The sequence below is a fragment of the Anomalospiza imberbis genome, chromosome Z (assembly GCF_031753505.1).
Source record: "Anomalospiza imberbis isolate Cuckoo-Finch-1a 21T00152 chromosome Z, ASM3175350v1, whole genome shotgun sequence".
NCBI lineage: Eukaryota > Metazoa > Chordata > Aves > Passeriformes > Viduidae > Anomalospiza > Anomalospiza imberbis.
The window spans coordinates 49,574,739-49,600,877 of NC_089721.1; the positions used below are offsets into that span (position 1 = coordinate 49,574,739).

The following is a 26,139-nucleotide window of genomic DNA, read 5'->3' on the forward strand; positions in this document are numbered from 1 at the left end:
TTACAAGGAGTACCCAGTTCTGTGAATCAAGCCAGGTATTTAATTTCAGTGATCACAGAACAGGGTGTATTGAAAAAAAATTCTGAGTGTTTTGGTTCACCTGATAGGGATTCAGCATTTGAGACCTAGAAAACCTGTAAGTACCTAAAAGCAGAGCATGTGCTGCTGTTCTGTACACAGGAAACTATGTCACAAAATCAACCCTGCTTTCTGCTCAAGCCACAAGCATTTATATGTATGTGACTGAGGTTGGGGAAGGAGAGTGGACTGAGGTTGGGGTTACAGTGGACAATAAAATTTAGGTTTAAAATTATAGGAAAGCAGCAGCTTAAATGCAGCATGCAGCATTTAATAATCTCTAAGTTTTACAACTGTATGTGAAAAAAGTAGTGCAGAAGTCCACAGCTAAAAATGCAGTTGTGACCTATTTCAACTTTATTTGTCTTAAAAAGTGAATAGCTACAGCACAAGTCTGAAAGTTGGTGTTCTGAGTCTTGGTGACAATAAATACATTGATGCAGAAGAATGGCAACTAACACATAGGCAAAGGAATAAATTGTTAGCTAGGAGGATTCAATTCAGAACTTGATCAAATCAAATACTGGAATAAGGATTAGAAGAACCTTGAGAAGCTTAAATGAACTTCTTGAGATGAAAAACAAAAGACTGAAGAGGAAAAAAAAGTGTGTTTAGAGCTTTATTTTTCTTAATATGAACAACTGAGTAACACCATAATAAAATAAGCTAAAGCTAATAAAACATTTAAGAGTGCTAGGCAGAAGAGAAGTCTTTGTCAAAGACATCCCACCTCGTTTGGGGTGGCCTGCAGGGAGGCAGGCACATCACACGGGGTGCCTTGCAGAGCGCTCAGCGAGCCCCCAGACTGGGGTCTCCTGCCCTGAGAAACCATCTGCCTCCAGCAGTGGTGTGGAGCCAGACAGGAGTGTTTGTGTCCCCTGCGGGAGGCGGGTGACCAGGTGCAGATCTCGTGGGGCTGTGCTGGCTAAGGAGGCAAATAAACAGTTGGTCAGTTGGTGTCAGAATGGCAGTGTGAAGAGCTGTGAGCATCGCCTAATTTGTTCTGCTCAGGTAAATTCAACTGAAGTTCCCTCAAGGGCAGCGCTACTGGGCCTGCCTAATTTGGAGGCAATTTGTTAAGGTGCTTAGTGTTGCTGCAGTGTAACCCTGAAAATAACATGTGTTAAGCTTGTTTATACCTTAAACAAGACCATGTTGTAATTGTGGTGTTCAGGCTCTTGAGTGAGTGCTGCTTGTGGAAAGCTGTGCATCCTGCTAAGCAGAGGCCCTTCAGTAGTCAGAGCTGGGAGATCCTGTTCTCTGGACAGCCCCCATCCCTTTCTTAACCATCTTTACTGAAAGAAAGTACAAGAGAAACAGTAAATTTCTCCAAAATAAAACATGCAAAAAATTTGTTACATCCTGCTAGACTTCTCAGTTAAAAAGCACATTGTAACATTATCTGCTCTATTCTCCATCAGTGACCTCAGGGCAAGTTGTGGAAGTCTGAAAGCCTGCAGCAGAGCACAGCGCTTGGGTGACTGTATCCCAAAGGTTGTGTTCCTGTGTCTGAAAATTTTGGCAGACTACAGTAAGGTTTGAAATGGGAAATAGCTGTCTGTGCAAATGCAGTTATTGTGCAGCAGTTGTTCTGTAATACTCAGTGTGTGGCAACTTAAAGCAAAACTAACTTCTATTTTGGATCCGAATCTTGAAACTTTCAATGCAAGGTGCCTTCAAGGGAATAAAAGGCAAGTGCTTCAAAACCATAATTTTTCCCCTTCCCTTTAAATTATTACAAGTTGTGTTATTTATGCATAATTATTATCTATAAACAGACATTGACAGAGTGGTTCTGTTACTTAAAATGGGAATCCTGAGGAGATTCACAAGTCCATGTAGTTTAGACAAAATGTTAGGCAATGATGTTTTTGCAGTCTAGTCTAACTGCTGAGAGAAGGTGGAAAGATAAACTAATGAAGTTACTCTAACATAAGCTAGTGAAATAAGAAGATGAAATTCAAAAACTGTGGAAAGACTTCAGTTAATAACTTGCCTGCTTCTTTAGTACCCTCTTCTTTTGAGTGCTCTAAAGGAAGGAAACAGATTAGCTTTACACCCATTCTTCTTGTAGTACCTCTGGCACTATACATGTACATATGAATTTTTAGTCTGACTAGCAAATTTCACAGTTCCTCTTTTTTATGTGTTCCTTCTATGCAGAGCTTCTACTTAATTCTTCTTTCCCATGCTCTTCTCCTCCTGAAAACCCCCTGGAGATATTTGACTAGTGTCAGGTAAAGGCAGTCCAAGGTGTCCCAGTAAAAAATAATCATCACTAAAGGGAAATGGGTTCCTCTTTGAGTACACACGATCTCTTATTGACAGTGGAGGTGTGTAAGTGAATTAATGCTGGTGACTGTAAAGCTGGTTGTGTGATCCAGGGTAAATGTGCTCCAGATATTGTTTGTTTTGACACCAAGCTGAAAAGAATCTGTTGGAGGAAACTTTTGTCTGTGGCATTTTAAATTCCTTTTGCTTTACATGATTGGAAGAGTTCATATTTCTTTACTGGGATAAAGTTTCCTTCCAAACTGTCAAAGAGAAGAATGTAATTTCTTTTGTGTTTTGCCATTATTCAGGTGAGGAACTTTCAGTAACTGGTAATATTAGTATTATACAATATAGTTTTCTTACATAAGATCAGATTTTTTACACAGTTTAGGAGGTAATTCATAACATGCTAAACTTTGTTATACACAGGAATATTTCTCAGACATCTACTTGTAATGTTTATTCATTTGATTAATTTGATTCATTAAAGCCATGTGCTTTAATAGTTATTTTTCTGCCTACGATTCATATCTCTTCTCTTTTTTTTCCCAGAGTGACAAATCCAGACAGATTTCTCTAAATTTCTCTGTAAAATTCAGCTCCATATAGTTACATGTACATCAAGTAAGTGTAGTAGGTCTGAACAGTGTTTTCCTCTGTATGAATAACATACAGAAACTGCTATGATGAAAACTTTTTTGTGCTTGGGACCACAAGCTAAATTTCTTCTCAAAACCTAATTTTTCCCTTGTTCGTTCAATGTATTACTCTTGGACTGAAGAAAGTAGCTCAAAATACTCAGACCTACATTTTCATTCATGGATCTTTAAATATTTTCTAAGCAACCTTTATGTCTGCATTTACTTGGAAAATGCCGGGTGTAACTTCAGCATGCTGGTATTTTCCTTATTTCCTTGACTATATGCTCCCATTTTTTCATAATCATAGAATGACCTGGATTAGAATGGACCTTCAAAGGTAGATTAGGCCTAACCCTGGTCCCCATAGACATCAAGGACATGTTTCACTTGACAGCTCAAAGCCCCTCCAGCCTGGCTTTAAACATTTCAGGAATGAGGTATCCATGACTTCTTTGGGCAGTGTGTTCCAGAGCCTCACCCTCATGGTAAAACATTTCTTCCCTATGCCTAGTATAAAACTACCCTCTTTCAGTTGAAAACCCCTTGTCTTGTCACTATGGACTCCAGTAAATCGTCTTGCCTCCTCTTTCTCAGAAAAGTTTTCTCTGGGCAGAACACCCCCACCTCTCAGCCTGTCTGCACAGGAGAGGTGCTCGAGTCCTTGGATCATCTTTGGCCTCCTCTGGACTCTCTTCAGCAGGTTCACATCCTTCTTGTGTTGGGGGTCCTGGAGCTGGATGCAGCATTTCAGGTGGGAGTAGAAGGGCAGGGTCACCTCCCTGGACCTTCTAGCCATACTGCTTTTTATGCTTTTTGATGCTTTCCTGAGCTGCAAGGGCACATTCCCAGCTTATATCCAGTTTTCCCTATTTTTAGATTAGTTTCTGTTGCATGCACTTGATCGTATTTACATCTCACAACTCTGTCAATAATTTGTGCAGCTAGAACATTACAGATAGGCTGTATAGCTGGTTGTAGAAAGAAAGAAGGGAAAGCCCTATAATGAAAGTCACAAATTATTCTGCTTTATGTTCTTCCAGTCTGTATTCCTTTCAGGGAAAATTTGCCTAATGTTATGAAAAACAATGCATGGCCTTAATCCTCTAGGAAAGACTAGTAGGGTGAGAACAGTGAAAGTACTTATGTATCTGTGCCAGGTGACAGCCTCAATGGCTTTGACTCTTTCAAAGTAAGAAGTTTCAAGAAATATTTTATTATACTTGTGATTTTTCTCTGTTAAAATGACCTGCAACTGAAAGAGTCTTATTTCCGAAAAGAGATGTTCTTAGCTAATGCAACAGAACTCAGCGTTTGCATGAAGCCTAATTAATGTAACATTTAGCTATGAAACTTCCAGATAATTCTGGTATCATGAAAGTTTTTAGGAATTTCTGGGAAAAAAATGAAATCTCCATCAGATTTCTAGATGATTTGCATAGAAATGTGTCATCTATAGGGATAATTTTTTTAAAAAATAGTTTAGTGCAGGGTACTGCATCTTTAGAGGAACTGGGCTTTTTCTCTGCTTACATTCAGAAAATATATTTTTGGATTGTTTCTGTATTTTTATGAGTATTACTTATTTTGGTGTTTTGTGGGTTTTTTCCCCCTTATAATTTCTGTTTATGTGTAAAGAAAATGCACCTCTTCTGTCTTGTGAGAACCCGTTTTGTTTGTCAGCCATGGGAAGCGAGCACTTTCAGCCCTTACATGCTTGCTTGGGTAGCATATGCAGATTGGGAACCTGTTTTTCAGAGGTAAAATTATGGAAATTTGTTGCTCTGCTGACAACTTATTTGTGTAGCTTTGAATGGAATTCTAGCACTATTTCAGAATAGTATTAAAGCACCTCCTTGTGTTAACTACACATCAAGTACCAGATAGCTGTAAGGAATTGTACCTTGTCAATAGCCATATAATAAGGAAATTTTAGAGAGTCCTTTGGATAAGATCTTTGTTGTTGTTGCTGTTTCAAAAGCATTGAATTTTGCTAACATTACTTGCTGGTAGAGTTGTACCACATTCCAGGATGTGCAGCTGTGTTAGCCCACTTGCAAAGTAATGAATGTATTTGTTGTAGAGACTGTGCAAGGAGACCAGTCCCTCAGTGACTGATTATTTCTTTCCTTATTGGAGAGCTTGAAGCCAGGAAATGAGCTGTTGAGAGACTGCTTCAGAGGGTGCATGTTAAAACCAGCAAAAGCCTTTTCAGTCACAGACTAAAACCAACTCTCATGCTGCAGTCATCAGCTGCTTTCATTCAAATTCTTGTCTTCCATTGTTTTACAAATAAGTACTATAAAAAAACCCCTCATTTCTCAAGCTTCTTTCCTGAAAGAAACTAAATATATAATATTTTAAGCCTGTTAAAATAATTGTTAACATGAAAGGAGTTGAGAAGCGTGTATGACTTTACTAAATGATTCTTTAGTTTGAGTAGGAAAATGTATTTAAAGAAATTTAACTTAAAAATTATATTAATAATATCAAATTAATCAGAATCAAACTCATTACAGGCAATTTTCCTGGTTTTGCTGACTGTACAATTTTAATGTTTCTGGACCTAAATTTCACTGCTATTCTTCAATTAATATTGAATGCTATTCACTTTGATTCTTAGAAAATCTTTTCTGGTGTTTCACCGCTTATAACCTAGGGACAATCACTAAGTATTTTTTGCTCATTATTATGCTGGTAGTGTGAGATCACTTGACAGAATTTTTACCTTTAACTGAGACATCCCCTAACTCTTTTTGATAAGATAAGGTTTGTAAGAAAGAGCTTCATAGCTTTTGTCCGGGTCCTGTGTGCACTCATACCAATTTCCTTAGGCCAAAGGTGGTGGTTGTGCTTTAGGAATAATAGCTGGAAAAAGCCTGCCTTCTGAATCACAAGTGCCCATATAGCAAGCATTTGCATCTCATGTTGTGATTAAACCTAATTTTAACTCTGCACGGACACTTTCACTCTTTACAGAGGTAGCTGGGGGATTTGCTCCAGTGTTGGAGACTTCCAATACAGTTTTACTTGTCTCGTGGCTGGTCTGTTCTCGCATGTTTTCATATCATCTTGTGAGTGAAAATAATTCTGTCCATTACCTGTAGTGCCGTGTTCGAGGGGGGGCCCGGGGCTGTCCCCGGGGTGCCCCCCAAGGCTGTGAGTTCGCCGGTAGCAGCAGGCAGCAAGGAGACTCCGCACGGCTTCTGAGGGTGCTCATTAGATGAGGGTTTATTGGGGGTCCTACCCCCGGGAGGCAGCATGGTTTCTGAGGGAGGGGGGGGAAAGGGGAGTGAGGGAGGAAAGGGGAGGGGGAGAGAGGGGCTGAGAGAGCACCAGCCAGGAGAGCCGGCGAAGAGAGAGAGAACCGTCCCCCCGGCACACTGAACAGGGAGATTCAAAGTGGGCACGGAACAGATCGGGCCAATGGGATTACAGACACAGGATACTGCAGGGGAGGATCACAGGCTTGGAATAAACCGTACGTTTTCCAGGGGTGAGACAGAGCATACCATTTAACTAAAATATAACACTACAATTACCTGCTCTTCAGACCCTTGATATTTTCATAGGCTGAGGTCTTCTTTGATGAGCTTGCTGGTTGAAAGAGGAAATATATCAAATTCTTCTGCCTGCTGTGCATTCCCTTCCCTTGACTGCTACATTCCTCCTTTGCAATTCCCCTGGTTTGAATCCTGCTTTCCTGAACATTGCAGACAAGTACATGATTTTCTTTGCATACGTACGTACACATCGGTCATAAATAACATCTCTAGGTGGAGTCTCTGCTGGAATCACTGTTCGTGGTATTTCTCTTCTGTTCTTGCTGGAGAGAGACAGGTGGACTCCCCTGCCAAGCGTGTTTATGCTGCCACAGGCATAGATATACACTGGCATTAACTGTTGTATTGTGGCAGCATTTCTGGTACAGCTTGGAAGAAGGTTGGGCTCATTGATCTTTTACAATCTGAATGATTTTAAGGTTCTAAGACTAATCATCAACAAGCAGGCTCATCTGGCTGCATTACTAGCAGTTCCTTATGCATATTATTAACAAACATGTGGAAAGATGTTTTTCTTCATGCTTAGCTGTGACAGCTGCTCTGAGCAGTGGTTGTGATGGTGTAGCAGATGCTTTTGGAGCTCAAGGGCATGTAGGGCGGTAAGGTCCTGGGAGGACCTGGTGAGGTCCTGGTACGCAATTAAAGCTGTGAAGTGATAACTGAAGCAGAAGGAGATGCGGTGGGTTTGGTTCCTTCACTTTCTGCATGTGAGAAACTGTACAATTCCTTAGCAAACATTGTCAGGATTCAACCATTTGAGCTTTTAAGAGCCAGGGTGGAAAATCCCTGGTCACTTGAAGTTATCCTTGTTTCAGGGGAAGGTTAAGCACAGCTCTCAGCACACACTGCTGAGGTAGCTGCTCATCTAGAGTTGGCCTGAGGATGAAGAAAGCTCAGTTTAATAAGATAAATACCCAGAAGGAGAGAAGCTCAGTGATGTTTGTATTAGGCATGCAGCATTTCAAGCACCAGTAGGTGTTGAGATTGTGGGTATGTGAGCCTCAAAGGAAGCTGTAGGGTGAATATTGTGCTGGGAGCATTTTGGGAGTGATTTTGGAGTTATCTTCTCCACCATGAGAATTGTGTGCCATGAGGTGGTTGATGAAATAAATGGAATTAACCACCAATGCTGACAGGCAAGTCTGATGCAATGACATCCATCCTGGGGACATGATCATGGTAGCCTGAACTTAGGTCTTGAAATGGTCAAAGTCTGTCAGGTTAGGTGAAGGGTGGATAGAGAGAAACACATGTGGTGCACCTAGGAAAATGGTTTGAGGGCTGGTAATGTCCCCTGTTACAAAATGTATGTAATGCCTGACTGAAGGTAATGGGAAATTGGGCTGAGAAATAGGGCACACAACAGAAGTACTTTTTTAAAAGTGTGTTGTGTGTGTTGTTTCAAATGCAGGACCCTTTGTGTAATCAAGCAGCACAGGTTTATGCATGACCGATATACACCAGTGGAAAGGTAGCTGCAGTAAAAGGCTGCATAACTGAAGGAAGTACAGTGAGCTAATAAATTTTCAGTGTCAGAAAAGGAAAGATATGACCAGAACAATTTTTTGACCTATGTGGTCTCTAAATGGTTAAAGGATTATGATGCATGACTTTGGGTACAGGATAAAAAGCAAGACATCCTTAAGCCCACACATTTTATAACTTTAGTTAGTTTCTGTAGAAGAGTTGAAGCTGTGCTTTATTGTTTAGCCACATACCAAATGTCTGTATCATCCTTTGTATGGAGATGAGTGTCTTGTGTGTCTCACTATTGTTGTCTTATCTTTTTCAGAGCAGTGACAGATTGGTTGATTGGTCATGATCTTGTGGCACAGGACCTTTTCCTTTTGTTTCCAGTGGATGTTATCCTCTCTGCTGAACGATTCAAGTCAGTTGGCACTGATTTCACAGCCCTTCTATTGCCAAAAATGTCATGCTGTCCTGTTCCCATGCTTGTATTGTTTCCTTCCTTGTGTCAGCAGAAATGTTCATGTTCGTCAGAATGAGGAACTCAATTATGAGATCAGTTAGACTTTTTTATTTTCCCCCCAGCAGTCTTTTTTTGTGAATTAATTTTTCAATCTGATGTGTTGTGCAGCTAAACAGATGCTTTTGCTACCACAGGGACCTCTCAGAATGGATGAAAGGAAGGGACAGAGTGGGTATAACGTGTCTGAGGGTTGGGAATTGTGCAACCACTTCATTTGGAGGCAATGCTTAAAAGTTTGTGTTCATACAAGTGTCTCAGTCTTACTTTGTGCTTAGGTACACTGGTCTGTATCCCATCTCACTGAAACCCTACCCTGATTTGTTCCTTTTTTCCCATGTGTTTTGTCTTTCTCTGTTCAGGACACCTCTCAGCTTTTTGGGAGACATTTCACAAATGCCCACATTCTTTTGAGCCAAGTTTTATTTCTGAAGTTTTTTTTTTTAGATACATTAAAAGATTCAGGCTTACCCAAATGGTAGAAAAAAGCCTCTTTTAGTCTGATATTTCCCCTTCCAGAACTCCATGCTATAATTTTTCCTTTAGCAACTCTGCTGTCCAATTAGGCATTAATAGTCACCTGTTGTTCACTATATATATATGTATATATACGGGGTTTTTATGTGATGTCTGAATTGGAAAAGATAAGTTGTTTTCATGTGACCTCCTTTTGACATAGCCGCTTCTGAATAATGTTTCAGTTTCTTTACTCTCTCTTTAAAAAGCATGCCATTACGTGGAGTGCCTGTAAACCAAGAGGCAGTAGTAGTTGGTCAGATCACTTTTTTACCTCTCTCATTCCCCTTATTGTTTGCTATTTTGAAGTTTTCCTAAATTACAGATGTAAATTATTCAGCCTTAAATCCATATCATCATCATCATCTGCGTATAAGGATTTTGTGAGAATTTTGTAGTGTGGATTCTGAGATATTTTTAGGAAGGGTGTTTGATCCTCTCTATGTCAGTTTTTGAACTATGGGGGTTTTTTGAGCACTCAGTACTTGATAGAGCTTAGCTTTGTTTCTCAAGAATTTAACTTTTATACTCGAATAAACTGCCTTTCACGAAGGCTTATGAGCCATTACATGTATGTTGGGCCACTGTAGTGTGTGGCATTTATTGTGCCACTTGTCACAGTGAAGTGAGAGATTTACCCTGCAGTGCAGGGGAATTTGACCCAGCAGTGCCTAAATACAATGGATGTATGGAAAACAAAATATGGAAGACACTGAAGGTTTTTTCCATTAATCTTAGCCATTTATATAGCTGTGTCTAATGATTAATTTTGTAGTTAACTCTTATGAATATGTGTCTCTCAGGGTCAGCAGTGGCAGGTTTGCATTGCAGGATGTATATGAGAAGGGCTGATGTAGCATCTGCAAGCCACACATGTTTGCATTGGCTCTTGAGTATTAGAAAATCCTTTGCTCCATAAACATCTGACTAAATACATTTGTAGCTGACATACATGTGCATGTCAAAGTATTTTTGTGTTTCTACTAGCAAACATACAGAGTTTTAAAAAAATATTCTTCCTTAGCAGTTGTTTAATTGTTTCTGTGTAGCTTTTCAGTACAAGTGGAAATTCAGTCAGTACATGTGAAGGAAGGACTGAGATTGTTCAACATACTTGAAATATTAACTAAGGGATGAAAGCTGGTAGTCTTAAATCCTGATCTTCAGTCCCCTTTTCAAAATACATGAGGAAGCTAAAATGATAGTATTTCTTAAGCTGACTAGACTGAATACTGAGTTTTTTGCTGTAGTTCTTTGCTTCTCTAAAATCCACAATACAGAAGGAGATTTAAAATAGCATTCGTTGTGACAGAGGTATTTCAACAAAACCGGACAATGCACAGAAGCCAAGATGCTGTGGTTTTCTTCCCTATTACAGTTGTATTTAATTATCTGCTGAACCAGAGTGCTGAAGACATAGATGTATGATTTTACTGTTCAGGATTTTTCCTAGCTTCTTCAAGAGATGCTTGAAGAGTAGATTGTTTAGGGATTTATTTTTTCCATTGACATAAAAGAACAAAAATAGATATTTTGACTGCCTTGTAAATTAATATAACTTTTTTCTAATTTCAGGTTTACTTGCACAATATAAACAGATAACTCCTATTTTTATATCCCCTAACTCCTGTAAATTAAAACAAATTACTAAGTGCTAGTCCATAAGTATTTCAAATAACTTTTGCCTACTATTACAATATTTAAGCTGACTCCAGTATTATTCCAGAAGATCACCTTGCCTTGAATTTTCCCTACAAGAGGTGCTGGAGTCACAACAGCAAGGATAGAGCTGTGCCCTTGAGGAGTTCCCCTTCATTTTCTGTACTGTCTTTGAAAGAAACTAAGCCAGGACTTAGCAAACACTGCATCTCTTATTTAATGTTACGACCAGTTGTACTCGTCCATATATTCACAAAAGGAAGCAGTGCTGTTGTTTATAGAGACTGTCTTCATGTCTTTGCCTCCAACATCTCACCACCACATCTTTGGACTCCTGCCAGAAAGGATGTGGTTTTTTTCTTCTTCTGCTCTGCGTTTGGACACAAATTGTAAAATTTCCATTTAGTTGTAGCTGTATCATGATGAACATCCTTTCCCATGTTTTTGATATAGTGGAGTGTGTGATGTCATCAGCTGACATACTATCTCATGCCATGTTCTCCATAAAATGATGCAGGGCATCAGAAGTCCCTGACAAAAGCTGGAATTGATGTTCTGAGAATTCTGAATTCTTTCTGGATGCTGCAAGGCAAGACGAAGTTTTGTAGAGGATTGATCCACCTAGATTTGGATTTTGTGGAAGCTGCTTTCCTCAGCACAGCATTTCTGTGTACCCCTGCACAGCAGCTCCATGCAGTGTGGAGGGATGTCTAGTGTTTTCCAAACTGAAAGAGCAACTGTCATTCTTCAGTGTTGACAGTTAGCAATCATAATGTATCACATAAACAGAACTGCGAGATCTTTATCGTTCGTAGGGAAGTCAATGACTTTTGGGAGGTTGTCTTACAAGATAACTCAGTTTGGTTAAACATCTGGGCTACTATTGAGAGACCCAGCACAAAAGTTGAAAAAAACAGGACTTGAAATAAGTTGTCCTAAGCCTTACCTTTCTTTTTGACTATAAGAAGTAATGGCTTTTCAGTTTCTGAGCCCATGGATTCCTAGCACCACAGCTGGATGCCTTCATCCCCTTCTCAGTCTGAGGTACGGGTTCCTACTGAGCATTTCTGCCTCATCCTCAAAAATACTCAGAAGTCCTGGGAATGCTGGGGCAGCTTCCCTTCCCCAGTGCTTACCCTTATCAGCTAGATGGTTTTAGCCTCATTAATGTGGGGGTTTCTCAGCCCCATGAGATTTGCTTGTCAGTTTTAAACACAGGGGTAGCCAACACATGCCACCCCATGTCTTCCTGCCAGGCCTCAGTTGAGTTCCTTGGTATTTTCCTGTGTTCAGGGACAGTGTTTCGTGGGGCACCTTAGACAGGCCTCAAATAGACATTGGTGTCTTTTGCTAAAGAGTCTTTCAAGGCTGCAGCCCTGAGCAACCTGTTTCCTCTGGAGTAGAAGAAGGGTAGGAGCATGAATGAGCACTCACCTGAAGGAGATGTGAGGGCTGTTTACTGATAACTACAGATAACTCCAGATGCATTCCATATCTGTGTTCACTGTCCTCTGTCATTCTGCCTCAAGTGCTGTCAACTGATTTTGATATTTAAAGGTTGTGAAGAAACCAAGAGTGCAGCAGCATGATCCAGCTACTTGTGTCCTCCTAGAGGGAGGAGATGTCAGCACGTCTGCCCCTGCAGTTCCAGTCATGCTTAGTCATAACGTGACTAGACAGCATCTCTGTCAACCAAGATATTGGTTACTGATAACATTAACATTTAGGAATACAGCAGAGGGGCATTTGAAAGCACTTTTTTTTAATGGATGAAGTGTGCATGCCTTAGGACTATTTCTGAATAGCCAACCAGGTCAGCAGTTGTTTAATACAGCTGTCTTATTTTATAGTAAATCAAGGTTTATGCAGACCAGAATGATAGCACAGGCTTGTGATGGGGTGCTGAATATATTCAAGTGATTGGCCTAAAACTTAATTTGTGTAATGGAACTGGTCCCCAAAAACCTTGTAATCACTAGTAATCACGTATATAAAAATAGAAATACGTATTTCATTTTAAGAGACTATGAGGTATCACAAATACAGTTAAACAGGAGTCTTATGGGTACCTTCTCAGATGTTAACTGTTGATGGTTTTTGTCACTACCAGGACTTTATCTTTCATAATGTTGCTAACCATTTTCCTTTGCTGGAGGTTTATCAGACACTTTGATCAACAGCTTATCTCTGGTTCAGTGCAGAAACAGATACTATTTGTTTGTTGGGGTTGGTAGTTCTGCTGAGATGCAAAAGATTCAGTATCATTTGTCTTGTTTAGTCAAAATAACATTTATATCTAGTTTGAGTTTTAGTGTAAACCATCTGTGAATAATTAACTTACCTGTGCAGCCAATTTTAGAGCAGACATTTGTAGTTACAGTGCTTTTACTCAATGAAACCCATAGTAGGTGAAATGAAAAATCTGTAGCTTTATACATGAGGGTTTTGCCATAAAAAATTTGGGGAGGAAAGAACTGCTGTCTTATTCACCAAGGGACTTCAGCACACAGCCCTGGATCAGATGTCAGCACCCTCAAAAAGAGCTGACCAGTTTACATGGCATTCACAACCACCAGTAGGTTGGGCAGGGACTTCCTGGTGATCAGTTGAAGCTGACATGCATGAAGTCCTAGTTCCTGTCTGGAGAGAGGAAAGGTAGTACCTGTGTCACACTAATCACATGGAAAGGTAGTGTCCCCCAAAAATTTCATGTCCTGGACCTCTGAAACCTTTCTGTGAATGGAGACTGTTAATACATGAATTTGGAGTAAATATAATCTGTGAGATTTGTTCTTTATATAATTATGTTAGAAATACCTTCAAGGTGATAAAAAATTTTTTGTACTTCAAGTCTCTGCCAATGTCAAGCATTTCTAACCCTGTTCAGTTTTGATTTCATTTAGAAACCGATTGGTAAGATGGCATAAGTGGATTTGATTTGGAGATCAGATAAAATGAGCATAAATCTCTGTGGTCATCAAATATGTTACTTTCTTTCAGATCTTTGTTGCATAAACATGATTAACTGAGTGGTTTCTGGTGGTTGTTGTGCACATTGGCCCTGTGTACATCTAGTTCTGTGAAGAATTTTACGGCTGCATTTAAGAGAAAGAGTTGGCATTCATGTGCAAAGGATAAATGTTCATAGATACCACATTTCAAAGGATCTGGAAGAAATAGACAGTGCATACCCCAAGGTGCTCCATGTGTGCGTGGTCAGAAAAGGCTCTGAAGAATCTTTGTTGCCCAGAGCCATACATGGGCTGCTGACATTTATTACACCTTATGAGTTTAAAATGCAACATTTCATGATGCATGTGTATTAAAAACTAGAGAAATAAAAAAATGTATGAAGTTCACGAATCTAAGACAAAACTACTGTGTTTATCATCAGTCATCACAAAATATCAGTTTTGAGTAGTAATTTTTTTTTAATGACATTCTTTTTCTTGACTTCTCATATTTAGATAGATTTTTTTATTTGTCTTAAATACTTGCATATTTTAGTGTAATAGTTAATTTTTTCCCAGTATTTGCCCATTCATTCACTATTAAATGTTTATATTTCACCTATTTCTGATAAATATTAGAATAAATATCAGAAACCCACTAGGACAAATTGGAATTTTTGTTTCTTTCTTGCAGTCATTAGGGCCAAAACTGCTCTTGTTTTTATTTTGTCATGCCTGTGATTTTTGCAAAGTTTTCACTTCTTAACCCCTGATCCACGTTGTTTGATAGACTGATATACTTACTTCTAGATTTCCAGGTAACTACATATGGAGTCTGCTATGTTTAAATTCCAGAGAAATTTTGAAAAGAAATTAGATTATTTGTGCACTGACTATTGAAGAGCTGTCAAGAATTGCTCACAAGCTTGAAGGTCAGTCTGCATTTACAGTATAAACTGTGGAGTAAAAACCACAGAAGATTATGAAAGCAAACTCTTAGGAAATGGGGAAACATGATGGCCTTAGTAATCTGTTGCCCAAACATGCTCATTGTTTACTGTCAGGTAAGTTCCTGCTGGCTTTTTCCTGATGTTAAAAACAAGCTATGTTATGTGGATGTTGAAATTATCTGTTTTGGGAAGGCATTGCATTAGCCTTGAGTCAAATATATTTGTAGCCTGGCCTCATAATGCCACATTTCATCTCTGCTTTTCTGTTCATCAACTGGACTTGCTACTGTTTTCTACACACAGACAACTGCACTGAGATCAAGTAAGAGTGTTTGGTTATAAAAATCTGGTTTGAATGAAACAGCTATATAGCCAAGTGAACATAGGAGCTTTGTGCTAAATAGAGGCTATTTTAGTGCTTTTGGTTAATGTGTTCCTTAGTACTATTCTCTTAGTTTCACAGTTAAGACAAATGTGTCATGTCTGGTATTTGGTAATGGGCATTTGCTTTTTCAATTTCACTTACAGAGATGAAGAACTTGATAACTCTACTTTGATTTAAAATACAGATCAAGATTTTTGGGGAAAATCTTACTTCCTTAGCATTGTTTTGAGTAAAGGGAATGTTTTAAGTGGTGGCAGTCCCTGCTTAATCTTATTTCACAAGAAATGCAAATGCATTTGCTGTACATTTAGGATTAAATGCTCTAAGGTAGCCAGGAAGTAGAAAAGATAGATTTAGTAATTTTTGTTTTCATACCCATCTAAAAATATGGTAAGCAATTGTCTCTACCCAACACTGATTAAACTAGAATATCCTAATTTTTCTGATGGCATCTCTGTTATATAAATTAGCTTCATAGGAAAAAATGTTGAAGGGGGATGCCCCAGATAACTGCAGTTTTACAGTGGACACAGAAACAAGAACTATTACCTAATTTTAGGTATGCCATCCTTTATACATCCTTTATACATCCTTCATACTTTTGCCACCATTTGAGTTGCTCTTCATTTTCAAAAGAAAAACATCTTTTGAGTATCTGAATTCTCACAAAATTAATGAGACTCTGTCTTTTCGTGGAAGTAAGATGAAGAAAAGCTTAATATTTGGGGATGTTTTTCAGACCTAGTTGAGGTTGTATGTGCAATCTTTATACATGGCATTCCTGGTTTTTGATGGGCATTTTAATTCAACACTGTGCCCCCTGATAATCGACCACCTCTGCATGCAAAACAAATCCTGCATGTCTCATAAGAGGGTATGCTGACACTGATTTTGCAGCTGGGAACTTGAGTTACAGGTAACACAACACATCCCCTCCAATGGAAAAAAAAGAGAAGGTTACACTATCCCATTTCTGGAAAGGCAGGATAGGGAAGGGAAAAACATAGAGGGCAGAGCAGGTCTGAACTACGTCATTGCAGGCAGAAGCTGGGAGCAAGGAGTGAGCCTCATGAGTAGCACAATTGTATCCATACTTTGAAGTGATACTTCAAATTTTAGTGTGGTTTCAAATTCATGGAGCCAAGCTGTTACCACTAGATCATGTGCTATATTGCCATGGTACTGTAGCTATCCTCTAGATGCAACTAAGTTTTTTTCAAACTAATCTGAGCTTTGTATTGGGAAAAAATTATAGGTATTTTGTACTGCTACCTGGTGTTTTGCCAACGGATTTCAGGTGATGTCCACTGCTACAGAAGCATTTAGTTCTTCAGATTTGCCATACCAGCATGTATAAAACACAACTGCAGCCTTTCTGTGTGTTGCAGTATGAAGTGCTATTGCAGGGCTGTATGGGAAGCCTCTTGCTTGACATTTTAGCCAGTGCTTTCCTGCTCTGTTCCCTAGACGAGCAAAACCCATTCAAGAATCCCTGCTCTTTTTTAATCAGGGTGCTGTTGCCACCTCGTGGCATTGGCCAAAACCACTAGCAAATGCTCTATGACCTACATCAATCGCTGACATGTCCAAATGAGATGGATTTGGGATGCACAGAGGGGGCAGGTGCGTCTCTTCTAAGAGACTTGACTTCAGTGCGACTCTCAGAAGTTTGTTATGTGGGATTTCTGATCCAAGTGCCACATTCCTCGTGTGCAGAGTCAGTGGCAGTCTTTGTTCTTTCTCTTGTCCCATTTATTTTCTAGTGGACAAAGATAGTAGCTATTGTCCATACTGAGTCTCAGATTTTGGAAACATTTTAAAGTCCTAAGTTTTTTGGAAGAATTGCAGAAGCACAGCCCTGACAGACCATCTGCCTGAACAAGTAAATCATCTTAAGTATGTGCCATAATTCAGCTTTCTGTAAACAAGATATTGAGCAACAAGAGTAAGAAGTCTTGTTCAGATCTTGTTAGCCAATTTTTTTTTAACTGAATACTTGAAATAGTTCCTGAAAATCTTGCAGTAACCCTTTGAAGTGGTATACAGTTTGACTGAGCCCCAGAGTGCAAATTCTGTTGTTATTGTTGCTAAAGCATTCAAAGGGCTGAAGTATGAGTTTCCTGTAAAGTGGATAAAATTGGAGAAGTTAGACATACTTCATTTGGAGCCCAGCAAAATTATGATGTGTTTTCTAGGTTTGCTTTTTTTTAATTGGATCTGAGAGCGATCAATAGAAGTCCAATATTGAATTTTTAATGCAATGTGGAAATGCTAACCAGAGTTTACATGTGAAATTTGCATGAACATTACTCACTAACATAAACTTGCTTAATAGAAGGAAAAATGAGCAAGGTATGGATTTTCAGCGGTTATAACTAGATTAGAAATCATCCAAGACCTTCTTTTTGAGACAAATACTTAATTTTAGCTGCAGTTATTTTATTTTATATTAAAAAAAAAGGAGACCTACTTGTGGTTTAAATTCTCCCAGACAAAAAAAAAAATTAAAGGTTTGCTATATATATCCTGTAAATGGACACCACATGCCTGTGCTGGCATGGTACATGAAGAGGAAGAAGAGGGAGATGGTGCTGCTCTGTTAGACAGACACTCTCACTTAGACCAGTCTGAAGTGCTGGTTTCTCAAGTGTGATTTAGTTATGAAAACTAGAGAAAGCAAGTGCTGAAAGACTTCCATAAATTATGAGTTCCTGAGTTTCTTTGGTTATTGAAATTCCAGCACTTTTTCAACATATTCTTAGTTAATATTTTGGGAAAAAAAAAAAAAAAACACCAAAACAAAACAGCTCTTGCAAGTGTTCCTCTAGATTCTTTGTGGCTTCAGTCTAAGCTTTATGCAAATAATAAATTGATTTAAAACCAATTTGGAACAAGCAGAAATCAATATGGTTATTTGAAGGAATACTATATAATTAGATACATTTGGCTTGTGAATGTAAACTATAGCTAAACTCAATTTTAAAGAGCAAACCCTGCTTAAGTTTAATATCCATTTAAATCTCTCTTTTAATATCTTGATTGAATTTGTACTAAAAGGAGATTAATCAATAGGTATTTTTTAAGGTTTTTTTAATTTGAAATTTTTTCTAGATAACATCTCCATTTGATATGCAAGTGGTGTTTTAACTGTTTGCATGATTAATATCTTTGATGTCTTGGAGAAAAAGGGCATAGTTTGTTATGCTTTAGCAAAACACTTGCATTATGTGCTTGGTACTAGAACACAGTCCTCCCAAACTGAGACACATGTGTTTTCCCACATGTACACCACTTTTATATGAAGAGAGACTTACCTTTTTTAAGATAATTTTCAGTTTCCTGTTCTTTCAGCATAAAAAAGGCATTATTTGCCATACACTCCAGTGGCACTGTTTAAAATGTACTGTATTTGACACTAGTTCAGGCACCTTGGTTTTGATGTGTTTTTCAGTTTTCTGTTTGTAATTAAAATATCCCTTTTCAATTAAAATTGTTGTAGCACTGTGTTTTGATGCACAGGCATCCAGCAATACCGCTTCTGTCTCGCTGAGAACAGATCTGGTGTAGTGTCTCTTCTCATGGCCTGTGGTGGTGCTGTCAGCAGATTCTGTAGCACACTGACTCCCTCTACTTGTCTGGAGAAACTGTGACATTGTGGTGTGATTTCTGCTTTCAGTGCAGGGATTTTTTCAAATCTATGTTTCTGGTGCTCTGCCCCTCAGATTTCTTAGGCCTTGCTTTTATTTCTGCAAAGGCTGCAACATCATATAGTAACACAAATATCTCATAAGAATTATATCATAAACTACTGCTGGGAAGCTTGTTTTCCTGTGTGACCAAACTACAAAACTAGGTCTGATCTGCTGTGCTCTTCAACAGACCAGAGAATTGCATTTTCCTGCCTCCGTTCATGCAGGTCACGTTTTCTGCAGTGCTGCTCTTTGCTTGGCATAGCACTGTTGGCAGGAGCAGTTTATGTGTGGTCCTGTTACAAGACCTTAAAAAAGTTCACTTAAAAAAGTGAACTTTTAAGTGTTCACTTAAAAAAGTGAAAATAGTGAGTGAAATGTTTGCTATTTGAAGAAACAATGCTATAAGCCAGTGTCAGTACATGTTGTATGATTTTGTGCAAGGCCCTCAAAAAGGCCCTTTTTAACTTCTACCATAACCTGTATGAAATTCCCAAACCACCAGCAACTGTCACTGATTATCTCCTTGTGGCAGCAGCTCTCTGACCACAGAGAGAAATACAACTTTCCCAGAATACATCATTCTGAGAAAGGCTGTAAGGCGATCAGAGAAAAGAATAAGAAACAATTCTTATCTTAACTTGCTACACCTGGCACTGTGAACACTTAAAATGTGTTACAGAAATTTATTTACCAAACGATGGTTTCTTAATTAGCCAATGGTGACAGTATTTTAAGAAAAAAAAAAAAGTCAAGTCCACCTGTAGCAAACTAGGATATAAAAAGCCAGTTAAGTTTCTTAATAGAAGAAACTCTATCAACCTTCTATAAATACATAGAGTCTATACCAATTTTTACCCCAGCTGGGACCTGTTACTGTGACACCTCCTCTTTGTGGATAGCTCTGCTAGTTTTGGCTGTGGTAGAGTTAATTTTCTTCACAGTACCTAGTTTGAGGCAGTGTTTTGGATTTCTGCTGGAAAGTACAGGGGTATTTTCCTTACTACTCGCACAGAGCCAAGGCCTCTTCAGCTCCTCACCTCACCCCACCAGCAAGTGGTTTGGGGCTGCACAAGAAGTTGGGATGGGACATAGCCAGGACAACTGGCCCAAACTGACCAGAGGAATATTCCAGACCATATGGTTTCATGCTCTGCATATAAAGCTGGGGGAAGAGGAGGGAAGAGAGGGACATTCAGAGCAATAACATTTGCCTTCCCAAGTCACTGTTACCTGTGAGGGAGCCCAGCTGTCTTGGAGATGGCTGAACACCTACCTCCCTGCCCATGGGAAGTGGTGCATTGTTCTGCTTTGCTTTGTGTATGCAGCTTTTGCTTCACCTATTAAACTGTCTGTATCTCAGCCCATGAGTTTTCTCATTTTTGGCCTTCCAGTTCTCTCCCCTGCCCTCAGGTAGGAGTGAGCGAATGGCTTTGTGGGGATCAGTTGCCAGCTGGGGCTAAGCCATGACAATAACAACCAAGCCATTGAATGTTATTTGATATGTTTGCTCTTGAGAAATTGTTTTATGCTTGCTTATGCACTGAAAACTTGTCTTCACTAACTGCTAACTTCTGGATAAGTTAGCTATTCTCAGTGCACGATATCTGTGTGACGACAATAAGACCGCTTACTATTAGTGGATTTTGGCAACATGGTATGTACAGACAAGAAATCAGAATTACATCAGAATTCACATCTCAGAAGATACAGTGTTGTTTTGTGTGTGAATTTTCAGACTGATTTTGAAAGAAAAAAGATACACCAGTGAAACTCTTTCTGAGCTTAGAGTCTTGTACCCTGGCAATGTGCTGTTCTGTAACAAATAATGATCATTGTGAAGTTGAAAGGTAGGGATCACTCTAAGCCACCATCCCATACGGCCTGTGCTGAGACTGATAAGCCAACAATTAATGAGAGATGCAGCGAAAATTTATGAAGAAAGCTTCATTTTGAGGCTAACTGAAGGAGCTTACTCACCTTTTAACCACAGGAACTTTTGAGTAGAGTCCACAATAGCTTAAAAACAACTGTTGTCACTATTTGAAAGCTTAAAATACCAGCATGTTTGTGTCAAGAACAGCAGTTTGGAAGATGCACACTGCATGCTGTTTTGACAGTTTGTAGGGTGGTTACTATCACATTGTCTTTTTGTGCAGACATGAATATGTATAAATGTGGCCATAAGTATTGCAGAGATGGGACTTTCAAATGTTGTAGCAAAATTACGTTCAATATAAAACAGATTCAACTTTATGGAGCCTTTTGTGCATGTATATTCCTGCCCTCTACATTTTCTGTTGGGGAGAAGAGCTAGGGTGAGGACTGTCTATTGGGGAAGTTTAACTGCTTCCATATGGAATCCAGGATCTGTCACCCAGCACGCTGCTTTTTCTGATCTCTCACTTGGTAGGCTTGTTCTGAATTCCTTTGTCACCCCATACTGCTGCTCATTCAGCTGGTTCATTGTCAAAAGGAGGTCTTCAGACACACTTTTATACATCTTACTTTGTGGTGAAGCCCTAGATTTTGCTCACTCTGAAGGGCCACACCAGCAGTAAGGTGTGGGTTCATTTAGCACCAGATTTGTCATATTTTTCTTTTACCTTTTGGAAATTAAAGTATGGAGAATCCTCAGACCACCAATAGCAGGTGGAGAACAGATGTTTTAACACGAAGGTCTAGAAAAAGGAAAGGAGGGCAGCATGGGGGGTGAGGAGAAGAATAGAATGAAGTGCTGGATGCCAAGCATGGTGCAAATGCCATTGAGTGATCTCCTAGTAAAATTATCAGATGACAATGACATGTTTTTATAATTTGTTAACTTACAGTTGTTAACTTCTATAATTTATTAACCATATGGTAGAAGCACACGCCAGAGTATCATTCATGGGTTTCCCCAACAGGTGGGGGTATTGTGAGTGTTCCAGCAAGTGCTGAAACCAGTCCATCTGCATACATCTGAAGTCTGCTGGGCAAAGGGGAAATAACGAGTTAAGGAATAACAAGCAGCAACGATCAGACCAAACCCAGGAGTACACATATTTTTCAGATCTGGATTACAGCTCAACCTGCTAATCTTTTATTTATTTTGTTTCTCTGTCTTTCAGTGGGCTGACTTTTCCTGAGAAAAAACTACCTGATAGTTTATGTGCATATAGAAAAATTGGTTTAAAATTCTGCATCGTATGTAACTGAGATGTTACAGTTGTACTGTTATATGGAACCCCTGAATATTGCTGAAAACAGTATTTTTTACATTATTCATAAGCTACACATGGTGTAGGTTATCTTGATGTATGTCTGGTTTATGGTAGAAGATAAAACAGTAGTAAAGTCTGGTTACAGCAACACGTAGGCTATTGTACCTAACATTCTTATTTACAGAGCTACATAAACAGTGCTATTAAAATTATACAGCTAATCAAGATAATTTTTTTTTTACTCAACTCCAAAATAATTAAATTGCGTAAGTGTTAGAGTTGGAATTTGGTTTTGCTGTGCTCACACCTCATGGACAGTGCATATTGCACTTTCTTTTGCAATAGTAGAAGTAATACAGCTACAGATGGCGTTGCTTTGCCTCTGTGTTAGGAAGTAACTTTAAAATAAACTTCTTGGTTTGCCTGGTTTGCTTGGTCTGCTAGCAACTGTTTAAGTGTGTAACTGAAAGCAGAACAACTTAGATAAAGTGGGCATAATACAATTACTTGTTTCAGCAAGAAAGCTGAAACTTCACTTTTTTTTCTGTGACTGTACCACTCTCTCCACACCCTCCCCGTGCCGCATCCTGAACACGCAATGTCTGTGTGCAGCCTCATGCCTGTGTGTGGCATCAGCAGAGGGCACAGACTGCAGATCAGTGCTGCTCCCTTGGGAACCTGAGAGCTTGGCACGTGGATTTCTATATCCTGGGATAGGAGATGGACAGTGCTGGAAGAGGCAGCAGATCCTGCTTTTGTGCTGCAAGATCAAAGTGCTCTGAGAGCTCACCCACCAGTCTGAACTTATAGAGAAGTGCTAGAAAACAAAAATATTTCCTGTTTTATAAATATCTGCATCTTGAAACTCAGTGCAATTATGATCTGACTGCCTGAGGAAAAGGTTGTAGTGGTACTGGATGGGACACAGGAAAGGAGCAAGTCAAGGGCAAGCCTCTATGCTTTCTTGGCCTGCTTACTCAATCAGTAACTTCTATAAAAAAGTCTTTCAGGGAAAATCTGCAAGTTATTAAGGCATGACTTGCAAAAGCAGTTGTTATAGTTAATCTCCTAATGATATCTCAGTGTGGCTTCCAGACTTGAATTTAACAAATTTCCTCTTATTTCTATGAGGAAAAAACCAACATTATTTGTATGTTTGTTTGTTTTTTTTTTTTTCTGAGATTCTGTGTTAGCATCTGGTTGCCCTTATGAGAGGTCAGCATGTTTGGAGATTCCCTACATGTATCCTACAGCAGACCAGAGCTGATACCCTTTTTTCTGCTTGGAAGATTTTAGACTTACATGTAACAATCTTACATCTTGTTCCCTCTCAGAACATTAGTTCAAGAAAAATTCAAAACTCCTGAGAATTGGTGAAATGCATTATAGTGTGGCACATAATTTCCCAGTACATTTTGAAAATTGTGTACATAAAAAAAATTGTATGTGTGAGTGATTCAGGATAATATCCAATTTTCTCCTTATCCTGTTTGAAAAGTTGAATCATATATCCATAATCCACACACACTGAAGAACCTCAGAAGCTGAAAATCTGTTAACCCAAACTTCTAATGTCAGAAATAGGTACAGCAGTTTATTTCAGCTAAAAGGAGAAATGGCAAAAGTTTTCCTTGTATTTTTCCTGTAGGAATTCTGGCCTGCCCTCTGCAACATTATCTGTCCAAATGTGTGGTGGGTTTTAAGCTCTTCATTGTAGGAAGTTACTTTTGTTTTCTGTAAGAGAATCTGCCCTACAAAATGTTGTTGTGTCTACTGATTCTATTTTTAGAGTTTTTGTCATTCTTTGTTTTGCCCCTCCTATTCCATATCACATGCAGTGTTTACTTGTACACCTTTTCCTTTTCCTCACAATTGGGAGTGTGGTGGGAAATCCAGATCTCAGCTGCTATTGTGTTCTGTCATGTGGCTTCAAGTAATTCAGTAAGTTATAGTCAGTAAAAGAGACAGTGGCTTAGGGAAAAGGACTGGTGACTATCATCTGTGTCAGGGGATTGTAGTTGGGCATAGATCTTATTTTTTATTGTTTAAAGGTTTGCAATCCATTGAATGTGACATTCTGGAAGAGCAGAAGATATTCACCAGACAACTTTAATGATGTTAACAAAATATGGGGAAGTTTTTTTTTTTTTTTTTTAAATACCATGAATGTGTAAAGTCTGAAGAGTTGTGGACATTACCACATCCTTCTCTCTAGAACTGCTGTAGAGCTGTACAGGGCTTTTTTCTCACAGTAGAGGATTTAGTCTTGCTTCCATGGCAGCTGCCTCCTTTTGAAAGCTTCTTGCTGATACTTTTCTGGTAGTGGTGCTGCTTCTTTTTTTTATGAAACAAAATAGTATAGTCTTTTTTGGCATTTCAGAGTCTTCTTGAGAGCAATTTTAGCATTTTTTTTTCTGCTAAGATGCCTATTATTTCTGTTATATACTTAAAAAATGCATCACTGTATTTGCAACTTCTGTATCTAATGGACAAATCCTTGTGTAAAGAGAGCTGTCTCAGAATATATTGTGACACCAAACATAAGCAGGGTTTTGAGCTGGATGGGGTTATGTGCTGACCCATCCCTTCACAATTCCCCATGTACTACTGTAGTAAGCCAGGGCTTGGCTCTAGTCTGCTCTTGCTGTGGTGACCCTCCCTTAGGGTTTAGCAGAAGTCAGGACAATTTACAGATGATGAGTTAAAAGCCAAGCCAAACCAAAACTAGCTAATTTTTTTTTTTTTTTTTGCAAAGTAAAACCAAAAGTTGGGTGTATTTTTCAGCAGAGAAAGGAGAGAAAGGTGGAAAGGACCTTGTCTTACCAGCTTTGAAGCTTTTAGGCTTTTAGCCACTGAAGTATGTCAGCCCTTTTTTTTTTTTTTTTTTTTTTTTTTTTTTTTTTTTTTTTTTTGGTGTTGCACACGGATGATTTCATTTTCCTGTAGGAATTCTGGCCTTCTCTCCACGACAGTGTCTGCCCAAGTGTGTGGTGTGTTTTAGGCCTCCATTGTAGGAAGGTACTTTTCTGTAAGAGAATCTGTCCTATTAAATTTAGCTGCATCTACTAATTATGTTTTTGGAATTATTGTCTTTTTTTTTTTTTTTTTTTTTTTTTTTTTTTTTTTGTCATTCTATTCCAAATCACAGGCACAGTTTACTGCTAAAGAGTAGTTTTTTGGGATTTACTCACCATGGGATCCAGATCAATCTGGATAATATGATAAATGTCTCTTCCCTGTAGATGTAGTATCATCTATTACCCGGGCTCCAGTGTTTTTCACAGACTTTGCTAAAGTTTAACTTGCCTCATTCCATTACTGTTGCTGTCTTTCTAAGGACAATAATTAAAGTTGATTGGGTGCATGTAGAGGAATTTCTCATGGAACAAGGGCATGATATCCTTGATGGTATTTCTTTGCAGGAGCTGGACAACCCTGGCCTGCAGATTACAGAGATACTTCAGTTAATTTAGAAGTATTTAGGACATCCTTGAGAAGACAATAAGCTTTGTACAAATACAATAGTCAATGCTGGATGCTGAAAACTGTCACGTACTATAACCTGATCAGACACTTGTAGTGTAACAGCCAATCAATAAGTGAATTGTATATGTAATTATGTTAGCTAATGAATGTTAATTAGCTATTGTATTATGTAAGGCAATGAGGTATAAAATATGGATAAATTAGACAATAAAGGAGGATGACATCTAGCCATATTGGTTTGAGTGTCATTACTCTGGCCGGCTCTCCGTGGGACTCTCTTCGGGTGCAGACTCTGAAAAAGGTGATAATGTCCCATTGTTGTATGCCAGTACAAGATCCTGCTTAACCTGAGAGCAGAAAATTACATACCTAACCAGTCTTTGGCCAGGTTAGAGTCTTTTCAGCCAGTGCATGTATTTTTAAGAAGCCTAACAACCAAAATGAAAGAAAAACCAACGTCTTGAGTCTGAATTGTGATCCTGTATGCAGGAGTAACTGGACAGCGTGAGGAGATGTGATTTTGATTTTGTACGGAAGAAACTAAATAAAATCACTGTATTTTCATTATCTATGCAGTGAGGTATAAAGTTTCTGAGATATTTGAGAAATCCTAATTTCCAGAACTTGCTGACATTTAATCATAAGTCTTATTATCTGTGTCTGTCTTCTAAAATAACAAAAGGCATCCATCTAATATGTAAATCTGATCATTAAGGGATCTTGATGCTGGCTTATATTCCTATTTCTCTACAACAGTTCC

The 26,139-nt window shown here is 38.8% G+C and overlaps 1 protein-coding gene across 2 annotated transcripts in view; it reads left to right on the forward strand.

The window, feature by feature from the left end:
- Positions 1-12,360: 12,360 nt before the first annotated feature.
- TNFAIP8 (TNF alpha induced protein 8) overlaps positions 12,361-26,139 on the forward strand; it is a 35,733-nt gene continuing 21,954 nt past the window's right edge. The window contains exon 1 of one of the 2 annotated variants that reach the window (XM_068177327.1): positions 12,361-12,383. Coding sequence is in view for 1 of the 2 variants with exons in the window: in XM_068177324.1 (XP_068033425.1) it covers position 14,938 (1 nt within the window). In the remaining variant the exon portion in view is untranslated. Of the gene's footprint in view, positions 12,384-14,916; positions 14,939-26,139 lie in introns of those variants that run through there. The other variant, XM_068177324.1, reaches the window with a different exon arrangement.